At 39.0% G+C, this 21,930-nt stretch overlaps 1 protein-coding gene across 4 annotated transcripts; it reads left to right on the top strand.

Moving 5' to 3' along the window:
* Positions 1-7,305: 7,305 nt before the first annotated feature.
* LOC131144776 (squamosa promoter-binding-like protein 16) lies at positions 7,306-20,674 on the top strand. 4 transcript variants are annotated; one of them, XM_058093630.1, is made up of 4 exons: positions 7,306-7,389; positions 8,649-9,046; positions 19,220-19,356; positions 19,639-20,674. In XM_058093630.1, the coding sequence occupies exons 2-4, from the start codon at positions 8,838-8,840 to the stop codon at positions 20,229-20,231; spliced, it is 939 nt and encodes a 312-aa protein (XP_057949613.1). In that variant the 5' UTR covers positions 7,306-7,389; positions 8,649-8,837; the 3' UTR covers positions 20,232-20,674. The 4 variants fall into 4 exon arrangements, with proteins under 4 accessions (XP_057949613.1, XP_057949612.1, XP_057949611.1 ...); XM_058093629.1 differs by having other exon boundaries at positions 7,316-7,644; positions 8,652-9,046; XM_058093628.1 differs by having other exon boundaries at positions 7,316-7,644.
* Positions 20,675-21,930: the final 1,256 nt, after the last annotated feature.

Raw genomic sequence — 21,930 nt, 5'->3', positions numbered from 1 at the left:
CCCTAAACCTCTCAAACAATCTTATGCACATAACCAACCTAACCTGTAAAAAAAAAAGGGGGGGTAAATAGTAATAACTTCTCCCTCCCTATAAATCATCGGCCTTCGTCGAATCTCCATCCCAAGCTAGCTTTTTATTGGCCTGAACCCCAGTAACCTTCATGTCAAAATTCCTTTAGCCACATGTACCTTTTTTTCATGAATTCACCCTCAGTTTAAATATTCTCTTTGCAAGTTCTTCAACCAGAATCAACAACAACAAATAACAGAAAAATAAGGTTAGCCCCATCCATTCTAATTTGCCACATATATGCCCACTCCTACTCCCCAACATTTTTTGTTTCCCAATTTTTTATCATTAGGAAAATCCAAACCGCATCTTTTAGAATAAAACCGCTCCATTGGAGACCGTTTTTTCAAGCCAATTTAATACAAGTTGCGTTTTTCAAAACCCGGCAAGCCTAATTTTTCTTTTCCAAGTTCATATAAATTTCCTCCACTTTAGCCCTATAATTTTGTTGTACCTTTCCTCCAAGTCACCGTGAAGAAACGCCGTCTTCACATCCATTTGTTCCAAATGAAGATCATAATGAGCTACACAACTCTGATAGTAGTATGTCGGACCACTAAAGAAAAGATCTCATCATAATCTATCCTTTTCTTTTGTGAGTATCCTTTTGCCACCAACCGTGCCTTGAACTTTTCACCTTCCTTTTTCTTATACACCCATTTGCACCCAATCGGTCTTTTCCCATCTAGAAGCTCTACCAACTCCCAAGTTTGATTTTTACATAGTGACTCCATTTCCTCAATCATTGCTCCCATCCATCTATCTTTCTCCTAGCCGTGCACTGTCTCTTGAAATGTAGTTAGATCATTGCAACTAGTAAGAAAAGCATAAGACACTAACTCTTCTAACCCATACCTTGGTGGAGGTCGAATAGTGCGTATAGATATTTTTAATGGAATATCGTTGACTTGCTGGCTTTCCAAGCTAAAGCTCCCTGCAACCACAAGACCATGATCATTTTCATTGTCCTGAGCTTTCAACTCCACCTGCACGATATGTTCATCACTGCCCTAGCTTTCTGACTCATTTTTCTGTTCATCACATTCTTGAGTACGCTTCATAATGACCTCCTCATCAAAGACTGCAGTGACCCGAAGAATGATATTATTTAAATAATAAGAGGGAGAGAAATAGATACAGAAACAGAAGAAGTTGTCCGCGTTCGTCGATGACATCGCATTTTGGGGATAATTTTAATTTTAGGAAACTACCAGAACTCGTCGATGAATACAGGGGTTCGTCGACGAGTGCAGAAGAAAATTTGTTGACGAACACAGGGTTTCGTGGACGAAAAAATACCGAGAGACGGTTTTGGCTACTCTGAATTTTGTCGACAAACACAGGGTCTCGTCAACGAATTTAATGAAGGACTCGTTGACGAGGTGACGTGTCTCGTTGACGAATCCTGCCCTATAAATAGCTAAAAATCAGATTTTTACTAATTTCTCGCGCCGCTCTCTCTCTCCTCTCTTTCACCTACGAACCCTCTCCTTTCTCTCTTCATTTTTGGCTCTGCCAGACGCCGGATTGACGATCCGAAGCCACCATGACGTTCCTGGTGGAGTTCTCTTCAAGTTTGCTAGGACGGATCGTCGGTGGGATCGAGTTGGATTTCATCACAAATTCAGGGTAAGGCCTTTTAGTCCCTTTTTGGCCTTATGATAGTTATAGAAAATGATGTAGGCAGAGAAATACTAATATTATGTTATGGTATATATTGTTTTCAGGGTGTTTTGTAGGAGGCCCTGCAGGTGTTAGGCTAGTTTTCCCTAGGGGCTTTCCAGTAGTTAGGTAAGGGAAATATGCTATGTTAGGAAGTTTTGAAATATTATACAATTTATTTAATTATGAAAATTATGTATTTAAGTATGGCGTGGCTTGTGAATATGAAGATAGTACGGAAATATGTTTTATGATTTTCAGTATCATGATTTTACGAATACGTTATACCATGATTTTATGAATCCTAGTACCATGATTACACGAATATCAGTATTAGGATTATGCAGATGACAGTGTTATGATTATACAGTTCTTAGTATTATGTATGAACTACAGTTACAGTTTATGAAACATCATGGTTATTTCAGTACTTCAGAATCATGGTAAATCAGATAGATATGTATATAAATATATTATATGATATCAGACCCTATTGGACTTGCAGCTACAGAGCACGGTACCATTGCTATAGATATTATGTTACTTTATGAGTGCAACTACCTATTTAGATAATACGTGGTAAGGTCGATCACCTAGGCCCTTGAAGAGGTTAGGCTCCCCATCTAGATATGGGTTGAGGTGGGCAGATCGATTGATGGAGTATAGTGATTTATTCCTAGTTGACCAGTCAGGGTAAATCCAGCCTACGGGCCGCACAACCTTGTCATGAGGGGGCAAGTCATGATACACAGATAGCCACAGGGAATAGTTTTAGTTACTATTACATACGTACGGATTTACAAAAACAGGGATCATACTTATGTACACTAGAAGTACTTTGAATTATAACCTATAATACTGCTATGTTGAGTAACATGGAAAGGGGTGGTGTATTTTATTATTTGTACTGTACTTTTGTATTCAGTTATTCATGTCTATATGAAAACATATTTCATGATATATAGTAGCTCATTTGCCACACACTAGTAATAACATATTTCTTCTTACTGAGCGTTGACTCATCCCAGTGTTGAAATATTTTTCAGGTGATCTAGGTAGGCGAGTAGACCAGGCTCGCCGATAGAGGGGCTTCAGTAGTGTCCTGTCAGAGAGTGAGTACATTTTGGGAGTGTTTTTGTATATCCTAGCATAGTTGAGGGAATTTTGGGAAAACAAATATATGTGTATATTTTGGAAAAACATTTCTGAACTCTGGTATTGTATGTAATGATTTAGGGTTATGTTTATATGATTTCCGCTTCTTGCTTCTTAGGTTTATGGTTGGGTTTACCCCCAGCATGGTATCAGAGCATGTAGAATATTAGTGTATATAAAAAATAAAAAAAAATCCAATTAATTAAGCAGGTCGTTACAGTTGCCGTGGAGCAATATTGGGATGGGTGACCTCCTGGGAAGTTTTCTCAGGAAGTGTGTGAGTGAGGAAAAAACACACTGAAAATGAAACGTGTTAATCTGTGGGGCTAGTCATTAGTCCGATAAGGCCCACCCCCCTGTTATCTCGTCCAGGTGGAGGAGGAAAGGTGCAGTGCTCCCTGGCAGACCCAAGTTGGGGCGTTACAAAGACTACATCTCTACTGATCACCACCTTGTTTGTCATTGGATCCCATAGCTTGTACTCTTTTACACCTATCGAATACCCTAAAAAAATTCAATGACGAGACTTCGAGTCAAACTTAGACTTCTCCTCACTAGACAAATGGACATAGGCTGGACTCCCGAATAATTTCAATTCGGAGTAGTCTACTGCATTTCTCGTCCACACCTCTTCCACCACTTTACCATCTAGTGAAGCTCTTGGTGATCTATTTATCAGAAAACAAGCCATACTAACTGCCTCTGCCCATAAGTTCTTCAGTAGCCTTACATTCAATCTGAGACATCGAGTCCTATTAGTAAGAGTCCGGTTCATTCGTTTCACCATACCATTTTGTTGAGGTGTCTGGCGAACTGTAAAATGTCTCTTGATACTCTGCTTCGCACAAAACTCCATAAACCGAGAATCAATGTACTCGGTCCCATTATCTAACCTTAAACATGTGATTTTCCTCTCCGTTTGGTTTTCCACTTCAGCCTTCCAAATCTTAAACTTGGAAAACGTACTAGATTTGTGATACATGAAGTAAACCTAGACCTTCTGTGAGTAATCATCAATAGAAATCACATAATACACATGTCCACCCTTTGATGCAACTTTAACTGAGCCCCAAACATCTGAATGTACATAGTCAAGAATACCCTTTGTCTTGTGAATAACTGGTCTAAACTTTGCCCTGTTCTGTTTTCCAAGAACACATATCTTGCAAAATTCTAGCTAACATGATTTCAAACCCTTCAAGAGTTTCCTCTTGTGTAGTTCCTTCATGCCATGTTCTCCCATATGCCCAAGGCACATATACCACAAGACAATCTCATATGATTCAGCATCTATGACTGTAACTCCACCTACAATGGTAGTTTTTCCCTGCAACTTGTAAATATTCCCATCCAATTTTTGCCCTTTCATTACAGTCAGATTGCCTTCCCATACCATCAAAACTCCACCTTTGGACTTGTAATTGAAGCTATTACAATCTAAAGTACCAATTCTCAACTCAGGTATATGTCTTACATTACACAATGTTCTTACAGCACCATCAAACATCTTTATCTTTACATTTCTTATGCCAACGATCTTGTAAGAAGCATCATTACCTATAAGAACTGATCTAGAATTCACTAACCTGTAAGTCCCAAACCACTCCTTGTTCGGAGTCATGTGATAAGAACATACTGAGTCAAGTATCTAAGAGTCTGTTAGATTATCCGACCCTGCTAAAACTTATAGAACATCACCATCTGCTGGATTTTCTTCTTGAACAACATTCACAGATTTTGAAATCCCCTTATGCTTTTCAACATTTTCCTTCTTCCAATCCGGACACTCCAGTTTCACATGCCCCTTTTTACCGCATCTAAAACAAGGAATTTCCTTCTTCTTCTTGGATTGATTTCAGGATGATTTCTAACTAGACCCATTCTTAAACTATCATTTGCCTCGCTCATTGCTATCATTTACCACAAGTCCTTCTCCTTCATCACATATCTTCAACCTTTGATGAAAATTTAATAAGGCACTTGTTACCTCTTCCAGATCAAGAGTTTCTTTTCCCTACGTAAGAGTGGTTAGAAGATTTTTGTAAGTATGAGTTGAGGGTAAAGAATTTAACAACATCAAAACCTTATCATCCTCATCAAACTTTACATCAATCCAAATCACTTATGATTTGGTTAAAAACATTGATGTGTTGATCTAGACTTGATCCTTCAACCATCTTAAGCCAATATAAACGCTGCTTAAGAAAAAGTTTGTTATTGAGAGATTTAGACATGTACCGACTTTCTAACTTTCGTTAGATAGCCGCTGGAGAATCCACCTCCATCACCCTATAAAGAACTTCATCGGCCAAACACAAGCATATTGTAGATGCAACCTTTGCTTTCAAATCTACCCATGTTGTCTCATCCATTCCTTCCGGTTGAGTATCAAGCAAAGCCTTAGCCATTCCTTGTTGCACAAGAATGTCCTTCATTCTCCTCTGCCATGAATTGAAGTTTCCGATTCTGTCGAATTTGACAACATCAAATCTTGCAGAAGACGATCTCGATGCCATAACAATTTCGCTTTAATACCAATTTGTTGTGATATGGATCGAATAATGAAGATGCACAATGAAATAAACAACAAGAAGTAAATAACACACAATTAGAACAAGAACAACACAAACATTTACGTGGTTCGACAAAGCCTACATCTATGGAAGTAATGACACACAAATTTTACCATGGAAATCACAATGTACACAACACATTTCTCAAAATGATCATACTCTTTTCAATATATGTCCAAAATAACATGTATAAAAGTTCCTCGAAGGTTTCCCTCCGTTTACCCAACCACTAAACGTTCAAAAATTCAAAATTCAAAAAACTGCTCACAGCCCAAGCGCCTTTCGTCGACGAGTACAGGGCTTCGTCAATGATCCACAAAAGAGACTTTGTTGACAAGAACAAACTTTCGTTGACAAATTTAGAACTCTGAAATTTCCTAGTCTCGGTACTTTCTTTTCGGTGATCATAGAATCTTCGTTGACGAGTCCTTACTGTCCTCTCGTCGACGAACACAGGGCATTTGTCGACGAGCTCTGCTGTGCTGTCCCTTCCTGTTTTTCTCTCTTCCTTCTTTGCTTACAAAAATAAAATATAAGAGTCACAAACAACAATAATTTATCTATATTCTAATAATAATTGTCATCTAGTTGTTAGATATAAAAGTATTGTTTTAGAATAGAAGGAGGCATAAATTACATTATTTATAAATTCGTAAATCTTGTTGAATTTGTTAGACAAAATATGTTCCAGTTCATAAATCTTCTTCTAATGCTATGCTCTCAAGAAAGGGCTTTCAAAACCCTTATGGTGTGGTTCAGGTGGTAGTGCGGGCTGTGGGAGTGCCTCTCACGAGATCAGGTGTTCAAATCCTCCCGGACTCGTTTCTGTCCCTAGACTCCTAAATTTACTCTCCCTTTGAAGTTATGAGGTCAACTTCAAGAGGCGCAAGATTAGTCACGTGAACCGTAAAACGGACACGTGGATACTCGGTACATAATAAAAAAAGAAAGAAAACAAATAAAGGATTTTTAAAAGAAAAAAATTAATAATATAATTATCTCTTTTATTGGAATATTTTATTAAAATGCCAAATAAAAATATAGGAGCAATCATTAAATTTACATACTCGTGTGTATCCCTAACATGCTCTTTGGTTGGACTTGGTACCCTCATTGGAGGGATTGATATCATTTATGTACGACAACCGCCCATATGATAGTATCCATATGATTCATTTTGTTATATAAAATATATCTTGTATAGTTAACATCCTAACCATTGCTATAAACCTAAAATCTTCTTAATAGACATGGAAGTGTGATTTTGATATGGAGCATGATATTTAAATTTTATATTTAGATTTGTATAAATTTAAATAAAATATAGTAAAAAAATATATTACTTTTTATCAAATTTGTGTGTCCAAAATTATACTTTCAAATATATTCATGTCAAAAGATATCACTAAATTATTATTAGATAAAATGAAATAAATAATATTTAAATATAGTTCTAAAAACAGTAAAAATTTCAATGGTATGATTGCAATGGGAGTAGAAAGATCAACGAAAGTGAAAGGCAGGAACTGAGATCCTTCCTGCTCCTCTTTGTACTTTCCCACCCTTCCCTCTCTCTCTCTCTTAAAAAGTTGAAAGCTACAGCTCCCTGTCCCTCTTTCCCACTCCTTTTCGAGTTCTGTTTTCTTCTCTCTTAATAATATATATATATATACACACATTAATTTAACACACACAGAGTACGGAAGAGTGTCTCTCTCTCTCTCTCTCTCTCTCATTGCAATAATTCTCACATTAGAACCCCTGTTGTCTTCTTTGCCCTGCTCCTGCCCAACAATATTACAGCAGTGGAAATATCACTCTCTCTCTCTCTCTCCCCCCCCCCCCCCCTCCCCGGCCCCTTTCAGCGATGAGTGAGTGGCTGAGAAGCCTACACAACCCACCCTTCACCCCTGCACTTGTCTCTTTTGTGTAAGTACTCTCTCTCTCTCTCTCTCTCTCTCTAGTAATTTTCCCCTTCCTTTTCCAATGCCCTGAGCATTTCCTTTTCTTCCTTCAAGTCCCTATTTCCCCTCCTCCTCTCCCTTGGCAAGTTTTTTATTAATATTTTTTGGTGGGGAAAGATAAAGGTTGACTCACCGCGGCTGCTGTTACAAATTACAATACTAGGAGATCTTTTAGCCAACACCCCCATTATCCATTGTTTGATTTCTGAGCTTTCTTCAGGTACCCACCCTCCCCTTCCCTTTCTTCATTTTGCAGCTTTTCCCATCTTCCCTTTTTGCAGTCTCTTTTTGCGTGAGTAATTTCTATGTTTGTACTTAAAACACTTAATTTTCGCCACTAAATACACACACACACACACACACACACACACACGCTAACCCGTATGGTAATGGTTATAATGTTATATCTCTGAACTGGGTCTCCTCTGTCTGTTCGGAAATGATTCCCTCTTCTATTTCAGATGGAAAATGTAGTTTCCGGGAAAATTTTTAGCCAAATTACCCGGGAGTTTTGGTTTGGATGGTTGTGTGTTGGGTCCTTGAAGGTGACACTGTTTTGGCTTTTCAATGGCTACATCAATGGAAGTGTAACACTCACCATCATGGATCATTTAATTTCCCTGACAACCAAATCTCACTTGTGGAAAATTTTCTGTTTTTCTCGAGAAACTTAATGGGTGTTTGGCTTCCTTGGGAGGAGCCTTTCAGGTCAAACAATTGAAACTTCTAGTCCAAATTTTGTTCCCCACACTGCTTTAGTGTGGAAAGTGTCTTTACTTAAACAAATATAAGGTTTGATCCCGTGAGTCAATGAATTGATCTAGTTGCCCAATTTTACACCCATGACTGTTTAGTAGTCACTATTAGTAACGATACTGAAAGCTTTGAGCTTGTCCTTTCTTAATTCAAGCTTGCTACTTCCAAAACGCCAACGACTCATTGGTGTTAAAAGCTGCTTGCATCTCAGAAAACTTAATTGCATATCTTGGGGGGGGGGGGGAGGGGACAAAAAGCTATTTGTTATGTCTCTATCATTTGGTTTTGACATTGTGCGTGTGTGGATTCTTGTTTGATTAGCTTAAATTATTCATTTTCTTGGCAAATTTTCTGTTGAAGCAAACAAACCCAAAGGGTTGGATATTGTTTTCTTCACGTTGAATGATTGCTCTGGGCCTTTACTGTGGTTATGAAGGATCCTGTAATGATGAAATTTGTGCATTTTAGTAGGAAGACTTAACTGAGAGAGGGCAGAAGGAGAGAATCAATGGGGAATTAAATGGTTTTGTGGGCTTTTAACTGGAAGGACACATTGTTGGGACTTGGCCAAATTGGAGAAAGACAAAGAAGCTTAGAGGATTCAGCCATTTGGGGGACAGTTCAGTGGACTGGCTTAAGAATTCTATAGCCTCTTTGATGGACTCGTCATCGTCTGGACCATCAAAAAGGGCCCGAGCGCCGGTGAGTGGAAACCAGACTGTTTCGTGCTTGGTTGATGGCTGCAAATCGGATCTTAGTAAGTGCAGGGACTATCACAGGCGCCACAAAGTCTGTGAAGTCCACTCTAAGACCCCTAAGGTTTCAATTCGAGGCCAAGAGCAACGGTTCTGCCAGCAGTGTAGCAGGTAAAAGTTTGAATGCTAATAGATAAACTTTATTTGTTTTTCTTTCAATGAATTCTCTCTTTTTTGTTTCTAATTAAATGTAATTTTAGTTTGGCATATTGTGTTTGCATAGGCTGCATAGCAGCAGATTCTAAGTAAATTAAATTTTTCATTGTGTTTATTGAGTGCCCCTCAAAAAATTAAAGAACATTTTTGCATTTGCTAATATTTTGGAAGCACCTTTTTTTTTTTTGTTTCTTTTTTGTTTCATGATCATTGGCTTTTCGGATTTTGGTGAGGGATTCAATTTTGCACCAACAAATGGTTTGTTTAAATGCAGTGTACAATTCAATTCATTTCCATTGTATGCCGAAGAGCCTGCGTGTGTTTCTTCTAGAAGTTTAAATGCCTTGTTTGAGAGCATATAATTTGAGGCTTGGATTTCGAGTTTTCTATGAGTTTGGGCGATGTGCAATACAAAATTATAGCTTGTTTTGTTGAAATCCACGCAGATCCGAATCCAAACCCCTCTAGTTTCAAACTTTTAAACAAAACATAGGAATATTTGCTAATACATGGCTTCTATAGTTTAGGTTCGAATAATTCATATTGTCAAGCTACTACACAAATTGGAAATTTGAGATATCGCTTGTAGCAAAACATGAAGATGTTTTCTTGTTTATAATTTCTTTTGTTGTGAAATAATGCCACACAAACAATGCATAGCGGAATATGTATATTGTATACAAGATCAAACATACACTTGCAACAATCTAAATGATGAATACAAAATATTTCCACAACCATAGCAACATAAAGAAGCAATAATAAAAACAACAACATTAGGAATTACGTGGTTTGACAAAATCTACATCCATGGGAGCAATCAGGAAAGATTTCATTATGAAGATCACAAATTACACAATACAATGATTTTCAATGATCTTCACTCCATCTCTCCTTTCCCCTCTCACAATATGTCTAGAAAGACATATTTAACAACCCCTCGGAGGCTTCCCTCCAAATACCCAACCGTCCTAACACTCACATTCAAAATATGAAATCATCCTTGCAGCTCCGAGGTCAATCATTGACGAATAGGGCCCATTCGTCGACGATTAGTGTCCATTCGTCAACGACTTCTGAATGTTTGAATTTTATCTGCTCTCTGTATCTCCACTCGTCGACGAATGCACCTTTTGTCGACGATTGTTTGTTGCAAAGCACCAATGACTTCAACACATATGCTTTTCTTCTTTTGTTTATGAACTCCACCAAGTATAAGGGCCACAAAAACACAACAATCTCTACCTTGACGATTATACGCTCCTTAGAAGAATCTGAAAAATATATCTTATTGCTCCACCTTGACCTTTGAACGTTCGATTGGGACCATCTCCTTTCTAGCACTTGGAGACAAACATCAAGTCCAAGCAACGCCGCTTGAACTTGCCGATGACAGCTTTGACTTCTACTATCAACCTCGATATAGTTGTAGATGCAACTCCCAAAGATTTCACCTTAGGCTTCCAATAAGACCATCCCACAACAGTAAACGCAAAAGCTACGACAAGGCTTATATCACCAAAGCCCTCTGCATGGTCTTCAACAAAACTTACAACTGACGGTCCACTCTGTTGCGTGCCGAAACACCTTATTGCACAATCATGAGGAACCTTTGACATATCTCGGACATCACAGCCCGTTCATGGGTATTGTACGGTAGACATTTCATGTTGATTCTTCACAGAGCTCCCTTGAGACAGCAAATAAAGTCTCCCTACGGTTCCATTCATAAAGTCACCCTGAGATAATACTAATCTCTCTGTAGCTTTGTCCACAAAACACCCTGAAATAACACAAATCTCCATGTAGCCCTGTCCACAAAACCACCCTGAGATAACATTAATCTCCTTGCAATTTTGTCCATGAGAATCAACAAACAAAGACCCATCGTTGTCGTACCCAACATATTCATGTCAAACACTTTCAATAGAGTTCACAACTGATTAGTTTCAGTTAAAGCCTTTCTAGCCAATAACATGTATTTCACACACAACAGATACATCACTTCACTACATCCTATCACCCTTTTTCACACTGGAAGCCTCACAAATTCACACACCTGGTACATATGCAATATTTCCATTTTCTTCATCATAACACTTATCCTTCTATTTTTTCCTTTGCCATGCATTGCAACTTGAGAAATAGTAGAAATCTTGCTGTTGGTAGTAATGAATACATGAACCACCAGGATGCCAAATTTATACTTGAGTGGTGGTCTGATAGTGCACATGAGCCCACCGTAATTCTACTGGTTTCCCGAGCTAAAACTCCATGCAATATGACCAATGCCATTTCTGCCCTAAGTCTGTAGCTCCACTTGCATCACACGCTCATTTATACCGTGATACCGTTGACTCGAGATAGAACTCCCTGCAATTCTGTCCTCAGTCCCCAACTCCACTTGAATAACATGATTGTTGCTACTACAGTTTTCTAGCATTTGTTTATCTCCTTTTACCTGAGTACGTTGCTCCATGACTTCATCAACAAAAGTCATGTCCTTGATCACCCATTTGTTTGCCATAGGATCACCCAGCTTGAACCCACCTTTTTTATACCCCAGAAAAGTGTACTGTCCAAATATAACACCAAGTTTAGATCTTCCATCACTACAATATTGCAGAAGTGGACATCCACTCACAACTGAGTAGTCTACCGCAAAACCTGTCCACAATTCACTTGCAACTTTCTCAACTAGAGATATCTTTGGCAATCGATCAAACGAGAAACGCGTCATACTCACCGACTTCACCAAGAAGTACCTTGCAAGCCCTGCATATGATCTGCCCTGCTTACAACACTCCTTGAACAAAACCAGCATACTTAGCTCCAATGTTTGACTTGAGAATCTCTCTCCCGCTTGGTTTGGTTCCCCACCTTAGCCACTGCATGAAGTACAACAAGACCCTTCGTGATAAACCCACGAAAATACATATGTCTATCCCCTGATGCGATCATCATCGGTTCCCAAACATATGAATACATGTAGTCACCCATATGCTTTAACCATATATGTCACAAGATATCCGACTCAGATTCAATAGCTGTAGCTTCACCTACAACCGTAATATCTTGCAGTGCATAGATATTTCCTCTACTTTTTCTCTTTTCATCACTATCGAGTCGTCTTCACACACTTTCATTTCTCCACATTCAGACTTGTAATAATATCCATTACAGTATAAAGTACCCAATGAAATAACATTCTTCCTTAGACCCGTTTCATGCTTTACATTACATATGGTTCTTACAACACCATCATATATTCTGATTTTGACATTTTCAATAACAAATATTTTGCGAAATATCATTTTTTCATCAAAATACAACCAACATAAACTGACCTGTAGATGTCTAACCAATTTCTAGGATAAAAGCATTCGGTATCTAAGATCCAAGAATCACCCGTGAGGCACTCCGAACCCGATGAAACACATAGCATATCTCCGTCACTACATTCTGAATCTTCCTCCACTACACTTGTGTTGTGCTAGAGCCAGGAGACGCGTAAGCTGTGATCTGCAAGTTGGAGATACGTTCGTTCGCAGCCATTAATTGTAAAAGAATGCTCCTCAATTTTGATTTATTGTAATTTATTATCAGCTACCTATAAATAGAGGAGTTGTTGAGAGATAGAGAATATAGAGAAGAAGGAGAGGAGTGAGGAAGAAAGAAGAGAGGAGAGCTGCGTATGAGAGATTAAAATTTTTCCAGTTGTATAGTGAAATTGTGGTGTGCTCCGTGGATGTAGGTCGATCTAGACCGAACCACGTAAATTTATGGTGTCTTAATTTTTCTGGTGCTTGTTTATTGCTCACAGGGTCCTAACAAGTGGTATTAGAGACTGGTTTGGAGCAGAAAGGCCAGATTGGAGATTTTCATCTAAATCAGAGCTCTATCTAGTGGCTCAAAATTGAATTTTGAGGCCACCATCATGTTCATCTCGCCGAGACGAAACCAACGGTGCAAACCGGAGCTCGAAAGGAGTTCAGACAGAACCACACGTGCCAACACCTTAGCCAGAGTGGTCCATGTTCTCACGCACCGTCATGCACTGGTGATCTGCTGGCTATGCGCCTGCACGCGCGCCACGCGTCTTCCTCACCCGGCCGCCTCGACCCGAGCTGGCAATTCGCTCTAGACCTAGACGCACCCGACCCGGATCCATACCCGGCTTGACCATCTGTCCATGTCAGTGGGCCACGCGTCCTGTCAGCGCCACGTCAGCGCAAAGTTAGCTGCCGCGTCACCCTGCCACGTCAACTGACACGACAGTAGTGGGACCCACAAAATCTGCAATAGGTGGGCCCCACAGTGCCACGTCAGCAGTGGGCCCCATACCCCTGCCATGTCAGCAGATGGTATGTTAACGGCATTAGTGACGCCGTTAGGAATATTCTGTTAGTCAAGAGGAATATTCTGTTATAGTTGACCAGTTCTGACATGAAGTTTGACCGGGTGTTTCAAAGCCATTTCGGGTCTGTTTTTCGAATGACTTGAACCATTTCTAAGGTTTTCAACCATTCTGGATCCAACCGTGCTATCCATTCGAGCTAATTCCATTTCTAAATCAACAAATCGAGATGTCAAACGAAAAGAACTCAAAGATCGAGATGTTCAACGGCAACAATTTTGGTTTTTGGAAGATGCAAATTGAAGATTACTTGTTTGGGAAAGAGTTGCACTTACCATTGAAGGGTAACCTAACATTTATGAACGAGGACGAGTGGGCGTTGCTTGACCGGAAAGCTCGGAGCTATTAGAATGACATTTTCAAAGTTTGTGGTATTTAAGATCAATCATATATCATCCACCAAGTCTCTGATGGATGCGCTTTCTAATATGTACGAGCAACCGTTAGCCGCTAATAAGGTACATCTTATGAAAAAGTTATTTACTATGACTATGTCTGCAGGTGAAAATTTTAGCAGACATTTGAATAATTTCAACGAGTTGTCAGATCAACTCGCCTCAGTCGGGATTACATTTGATAGTGAGATTCGTGCCCTACTGATTCTCAGTCAGTTGCCCGAAAGTTGGAATGGTGTTGTTATTGTAGCCCTGTCGGGAAATCAAAGCTAGTACACGATGAGGTCGTCAACATGATTTTGACGGAAGAAATCAGAATGCAGTCAAACTATGATTCAACTTCGAGTTCAGCCTTGAACATGGAAAGTCAAGGCAAAGGAAACAGACATGGATGATCAAACAACCGCGGCAGAGCTAGGCCCAGGCGGTCTAACTCGAGAAATCCCAGAGGTTCTCAGGACACAAGTTCCCAGGGCACAAAATTTGTTGGAACTGTGGAAAAACTGACCATTACAAGAACCAGTGCAAAAGTTTGAAAGAATATGAGACAAAGGCAACGACAAAAGCAAATGTTGTTTCAAAAAATGATGATATGTTGATCTGTTCTTTTGAGAGCAAAAAGGAGTCTTGGGTGTTAGACTCTGGAGCTTCATTCCATGCCACTTGCAGCAGAGATTGCCTAAAGGAGTATACACCAGGTGATTTCGGTAAAATATACCTTGGCAATGATCAACCTTGTGACATTGCTGGCAAAAGGACAGTGAAGATCAAGATGAACGGGTCAGTATGGAAGCTGAGAAACGTTAGATATATTCCAGACCTAAGGAAGAACTTGATCTCAGTTGGTCAACTGGCAGATGAAAAATATGACACGACTTTCATTGGTGATGAATGGAAGATTTCGAATGGTGCATTAACAGTTGCACGAGATAAGAAAAGTGGTATTCTTTATGTAACTCCTAATGCATGCATGTCTATTATAGTTGCTACAAGAGATGATGATAGCAACATATGACATCAAAGACTCGGACACCTGAGTGAGAAGGGACTCAGGGTGATGCACTCAAAGGGTAAGTTGAGTGATTTATAGTCGGTGAAAATTAATACATGTGAGGATTGCATATTTGGGAAACAGAAGAGGGTCAGTTTCCAAACAAACATCAGAACCCAAAAGAAGGAGAGACTTGAGCTAGTCTATTCAGATGTATGGGGACCAACGACCATTTCATCTACAGGTGGGAAGCATTATTTCGTAACATTTATTGAGGATCATTCACGGAAGGTATGAGTTTACTTCCTGAAATATAAATCTAATGTTTTTATGCTTTTAAAATTTGGAAAGCAATGGTAGAAAATGAAATTGGTTTGAAAATCAAGAAGCTGAAACAGATAACGGTGGTGAGTATGATGACACCGAGTTTAAGAAATTCTGTTATAAGCATGGTATCAGAATGGAAAGAACTGTGCTAGGTATGCCTCAACACAACAGCGTAGCTGAGCGGATGATCAGAACGTTGATAGAAAAAGCCAGAAGCATGCGTATGCCGTCAGGCTTGCCAAAGATGTTTTGGGTAGAAGCAGTCAACACAGCAGCTTATTTGATTAGTAGAAGTCTATCAATACCATTGAACTATAATCTACCGGAAGAAGTATGGAGCAATAAAGAGGTAAGACTTTCACATTTGAGAGTTTTTGGTTGTGTTGCATATGTACATATCAATGATCATGTCAGGAATAAGCTGGATTTGGAAATGCACCTTCATCGGTTATGGTGGAGATGAATTTGGGTATCGTATGTGGGATGATGAAAACAAAAAGGTGATCAGAAGCAGAGATGCGATTTTTGATGAAAATGTGATGTACAAAGATAGACACACAACATAATCTACAAAGTTTGAAACAACCTTTATAGATGTGGATGATGTTCTAGAAGGTGTAAGGATATGTCAGCGGAACACCGAGAATCCTCAACAGAATATCGAGAATCCTCAGGCAGAGGAACATGTGGAGCAGATTATTGCACCACCACCTCCTACTCCAGCACCATAACTTAGGAGATCTTCTCGGTAGCATGTACCAAATAGGAGGTACGTGAATCATTTGCTTCTTACAAATGGAGGAGAACCTGAATGCTATGTTGAAGCATGTCAAGCAGGAGATTCGAGCAAGTAAGAGCTTGCAATGAAAGACGAGATGAAGTCTCTTAGCTCCAACAAAACATGGGAACTAGCTAAGTTGACCAATGGTAAGAAGACTCTTCACAACAAATGGGTGTACAAAATCAAAGAAGAGCATGATGGATCTAAGAGGTATAAGGCCGAGTTAGTAGTCAAAGGTTTCAAATAGAAGGAAAGAATTGACTACACTGATATTTTTGTGAAGTTGACAACCATCAGATCTGTCTTGAGTATTGTTGCCTCGGAGGGTTTACATCTTGAGCAGTTGGACATGAAGACGACACTTCTTCACGGTGATCTTGATGAGGAAATTTATATGCAACAATCATAAGGTTTTTCAGTTAAAGGTAAAGAGAATTTTGTATGCAAATTGAAGAAAAGTTTGTATGGTCTTAAACAAGCTCCTAGGCAGTGGTACAAGAAATTTGATAGCTGTATGCAGATGAACAATTTTCAGAAGTGCAATGCCAATCACTGTTGCTACTTCAAGAGATATCGTACTAGCTATATTATCTTATTGGTATATGTTGATGATATGCTAGTCGCAGGATCAAATATAGAAGAGATCAGAAAATTTGAAGAAGCAATTGTCAGAGGAATTTGATATGGAAGACTTGAGTCCTGCAAAGCAGATTCTTGGGATGCGGATCTCTAGAGATAAGCAACAAGGTATGTTGCGATTATCTCAGTCAGAGTACATCAGCCATGTTTTATAGAGGTTTAACATGAGCAGCGCCAAAACTGTAAATACACCATTAGCAGGTCACTTCTGTCTCTCTAAGGATCAGTCTCCTCAGATAGATGAAGAAAAAGATTTTATGGCTAAGGTACCATACGCCTCAGCCGTTGGAAGTCTAATGTATGTTATGGTTGGTACCAGACCAGATATTGGCCAAACAGTGGGAGCTATCAGCAGGTATATGTCAAATCCAAGGAAGACACACCGGGAAGCAGTGAAGTGGATTTTGAGATATCTACGTGGTTCTATTGATAAGTGCCTATATTTCGGAAAAAGTGATTTGAAAATCCAAGGGTTTGTAGATGTTGATTTTGCAGGTGAAATTGATCATCGTAGAAGTACCACCGGGTATATATTCATTGTTGGCACAATAGCTGTTAGTTGGATGTCACAGATACAAAAAATTGTTGTTCTATCCACTACAGAAGTTGAGTATGTAGCAGTGATAGAAGCCAGTAAAGAGATGATTTGACTTCAGGGTTTGTTAACAGAGCTTGGATTAAAGCAGGAGAGGAATGTTTTGTACAGTAACAGTCAGAGTGCGATACATCTGGCAAAGAACTCCGCATTTCATTCCAGAACTAAACATATTGGATTGTGTTATCACTTCGTCAGATCTCTGATAGAGGACGACGTGTTGACACTTGAAAAAATCCAAGGTAATAGAAATCCGGCAAATATGTTAACTAAGGTGGTGACTACAGAGAAGCTGAAATTGTGTTCAACTTCAGTTGGTCTTCATGTCTGAAGACATATTTTGAGCACATCATTTATTCATATATTGATACTGGTTGAGGAGGCGTCTCCGTCTCCAAGTGGGAGATTGTTGTGCTGGACCCAGGAGACGCGTGAGTTGTGATCTGCAAGCTGGAGACGCGTCCGTCTGCGGCCATTAATTGTAAAAGAAGGAAATTCCTCAATTTTGATTTATTGTGATTTATACCAGCTACCTATAATTAGAGGAGCTGTTGAGAGATAGAGAATATAGAGAAGAAGGAGAGGAGTGAGGAAGAAAGAAGAGAGTTGCGTCTGAGAGATTGTAATTTTTCCGGTTGTATAGTGAAATTGTGGTGTGCTCCGTGGACGTAGGTCGATCTAGACCGAACCACGTAAATTTATGGTGTCTTAATTTTTCTGGTGCTTATTTATTGCTCACAAGGTCCTAACAAGCTGTAGATTTTGACGAACCTTTAGACATATATTGGCATTTCAATTTTCGCAAAACTAATGCCGGAGAATCCTCATCGACGTGATACAACATGTCATTAGCCAAACAAAGTCGAAAGGTTGATACTTTCGTTGCTCCCAATTCATTCGAAGTCACTGCATCCATGCTACCCAGTTGAATTGTGTATAAAACTTTCACCATACTTTGCTGCACCAAAAGATCCTTCAATGCAGAGGCCATTACAACTTTGCTTTGATACCAATTGTTGTGAAATAATGTCTCTCAAACAATGCACAATGGAATATTTATATTGTATAAAGGATCAAACATACACTTGCAACAATCTAAATGATGAATAAAGAATATTTCCACAACCATAGCAACATAAAGAAAGCAATAATAAGAGCAACAACCCTAGGAATTACGTGGTTTGGCAAAGCCTACATTCACAGGAGCAATTGGGAAATATTTCACCATGAAGATCACAAATTACACGATACAATGATTTTCAATGATCTTCACTCCTTCTCTCCTTTCCCCTCTCACAATATGCCCAGAATGGTATATTTAACAACCCCTCGGAGGCTTCCCTCCAAATACCCAACTGCCCTAATGCTCACATTTGAAATTTGAAATCATCCTCGCAGCCCCGAGTCCACTCGTCGATGAATAGGGCCCATTCGTCGACAATTAGTGTCCATTCATTGACGAATCAGGCTCATTTGTCGACGACTTCTGAATGTCTGAATTTTATTTGCTCTTGGTATCTCCACTCGTCGGCGAATGAGGCCCATTTGTTGACGATTGCCTGCTGCAAAGCACCAATGACTTCAACACATATGCTTTTCTTCCTTTGTTTATGTACTCCACCAAGTATAAGAGCCACAAAAACACAACATCTTTCTAGCGCAGTATACTTAAAAACAGAACTCACCTTTTGTGCTCTAACGGACCATGTATGCTTTTTGTTCTTTTTGAGTGCATCAAAAGAATTCTATGGTAACTAAAACCTTACAGAGACTAGCGTCTAGTGTGTGTTATAGTTTCATATATGTCATTGCAAATACTTTCTATTTGCAAGAAATATGCCTGAGTAAGGTTTTCCCGTGCCTGTGCCTTTAAACTTTGATTAGCATACTAAGCAAGTTTTTTCTTGTCAGCAAGAAGCATTTGTGTCTCCATAATACTACGAGTTGAAATATCCATTTTCGTTTTCTGATTGCCTTTTGTAGGTTTCATTCATTGGAGGAGTTTGACGAGGGAAAGCGAAGTTGCAGGAAACGTCTTGACGGACACAATCGGCGTCGAAGGAAGCCTCAGCCTGAATCCTTGTCCATAAGTTCCATGCGGTTTCTTTCCACTCATCAAGGTTTGCATCTTTGCATAAAAAAAATTGTTTCTTCTCTGATTTACTGCACATATTTGTTCCATGGATCAAGATCCTCTGAAGTTTATCTTTCGTTTTAAGTGTTTATACTCAATTGTAAACTCTCTCCCTTTCTTACAAATGCAAAGGAGACATGACATTGTTTAAACTGCTGAAAAACAGGCAGGTGGTTCAAATTTTATTTACTCTAGGTAGAGCAAATCTAGAAAACTAACTCGAAAGCAATGTGTTCGATATGAAATAAATTTGGCTTTGTAATCACAGGTACCCAATATTTGACATTTGGAAGCACTTCACAAATGTTGCCTACCGATGCTGTTGTGGGTAGCTCTACATGGGGCGGTAGTGTGAAAACCGAGGACGATACCGTGGTTTACAACTGCCACTCTCAGTTAAACTTCATTGGCAGGCAAAGCTCATTCAGTAGTGGATCTCTCCCTCACACTTACAAAGGAGGAAAAGAGTTTATGTTCCTGCGAGGCACAGACCACACCCTGCCTGATCAAGCTTCTGTATGTCAGCCATTTCTCGATCCCAACCCCGCCTCAGAAAATGGCAGTGGCAGCAGCCATGTGCTAAACCGAGCCATAGACTCTGATTGTGCTCACTCTCTTCTGTCATCACCGCTTGTCAAGGCCCGGGATGAGGTTGGTTTGAGCAGAATGGTGCACCATGACCACCCAATCCCCCCGGACCACCTTCAATACAACGGTCTAGGCCAGTTACCATACTCCCAAGAACGGTCCATGTTGGCTCCTGTGGCCAACCTCAGCTGTGAAGAAATGTTTCAGATTGGGTCTGAGGGGGATTCCTCTGCAAATGGGCCTCATCAAATGCTTTCTTTCTCTTGGGATTAGCTAGCTTGTGCAAGTTCCAGTTCTGGTTTTGTGTAAGTGGGTGCCTTCCAATCTGTCATAGCTTTGTACTTCTATGGAAAGGAAGAATTTTTGAAGTTGGATCGGTTTCAGGTACTATGTTCTTGAGAAATTCACTTCTCCAGAGCAATGTGAATGCCTTGAAGAATTTTTGGCAAGTAAATGAAGATGCATCTGCACACTGCTACTTCTTGTGCGTAATATAAGCGAGTTTTATGCTTCTGATATCTCAAAGCTGGGGGGGGGGGGTGGTGTGGTGGGGAGTGGGAGAGTTTGGATTTGGATTTTGTGTGAACTTTCAGTATGTATAGCATTGTGTTTTGTTAAATTTGTATGACTAACTTCAAATTTAAGTTGAGTTTTATGCTCTGAATTGCAACGTGTGTGTATGCCTCGAAGAATAATTTTGGCTACTATTGAAAGAGCTTATATTGAATTTTGTACAGACCACACAAATTCAAATTCAAATCGTAAATTCATACTTCCAAACATAACATGATTTGGACTTTGAGTAAATTTTTAGTATATTATTTTTTTGGATTACGTACCAGGTATCCACGTGTTCGTTTTATGATCCACGTGATTAATCCTGCGTCCCTTGAAGTTGACCCCACAACTCCAAAGGGAGGGTAAATTCAAGAGTCTAGGGGTGGAAGTGAACTCGGGAGGGTTTGAACACCTGACCTCGTGAGAGGCATTCCCGCAGCCCGTACTTTAATATTTGGGTTTTGATCCTTTTACTTCCAAACACAATGTTAATAGTTTGGAATTGCATTTTATAAGGAGGAATATAGGAGAGCTATTAGCGACATCCTTCTCACTTGGGTGATCCAATTGTCATAGTCTATTTTATAAAAAATCAACATCTGTCAACCCTAATCAATATTGAGATACTCCCTTCTTTGTTGAGTTTATTTAAAAAATTTCTTACATATTAGGCACGTGCATAGGTCATAAATTAATCTATTTCATAATTAGATGCCACTTAAAGTCTTCTATCATCCATATACTATTGTTTTTATTCAATTGAATGAATTTTACATAAACTTGTAATCCATAAAATATGGCTGAATGCTCTTATGCTACATTTTTTTTTTTTGAAATAATATTTTCATCTTCTTTATTGTGGTCCTTCATTTGAAATAGCCTTGTTTTTTACGCATATAGAATGGGAATACCTTTTTTTTAGTATTCATTTTTTTTATTTCATAGAGTATCATTATATAATTATTGGTCAAATAGTAAAGTAAATGTCAGGTATTTTGTGCCTAACCAACAATTCACTCAACTAATTCATAATTAAATTTCATTCTTTAGTATTGAATTTTAATATTCCAAAATACTTCGAAAGGAATTAGTGCTCAAACTCAAATATAAACTCCAACTTAGGTGGAGCTCCATTATCGGCTTGAGCTAGAAATCAATTCAAGTTGGAGAAGTCCATGCCCAACCTATTTTAACTTTCTAAAAATTTAATTTTTATGCATATATTATATTTACTAATCACAAATATAATACTTGGAGCAAAAGACACTGACCTTTTTATGAGATTTTGTAAAAAGATAATGATTTTACTTAAGATTTTAAAAATTATAGAGAACTTTTCTGATGTTTTAAGAATTCCAAGAACCTCTTTTAAGATTTGTCAAAAAAAACACAAATTTGTTTTTCATATTTTGTA

The sequence above is a fragment of the Malania oleifera genome, chromosome 12 (assembly GCF_029873635.1).
Source record: "Malania oleifera isolate guangnan ecotype guangnan chromosome 12, ASM2987363v1, whole genome shotgun sequence".
NCBI classification, from domain to species: domain Eukaryota; kingdom Viridiplantae; phylum Streptophyta; class Magnoliopsida; order Santalales; family Ximeniaceae; genus Malania; species Malania oleifera.
The sequence above is the reverse complement of the archived record's forward strand: the minus strand, read 5'-3'. Positions and strand labels throughout refer to the sequence as shown.

Bases quoted from the DNA above. Each gene is read 5' to 3' on its own strand.
- LOC131144776 (XM_058093630.1), top strand. From the start codon at position 8,838: ATGGACTCGTCATCGTCTGGACCATCAAAAAGGGCCCGAGCGCCGGTG. The intron at 9,047-19,219 runs GTAAAAGTTTGA...TGCCTTTTGTAG, and splicing joins TTCTGCCAGCAGTGTAGCAG to GTTTCATTCATTGGAGGAGT. The intron at 19,357-19,638 runs GTTTGCATCTTT...TTGTAATCACAG, and splicing joins GTTTCTTTCCACTCATCAAG to GTACCCAATATTTGACATTT.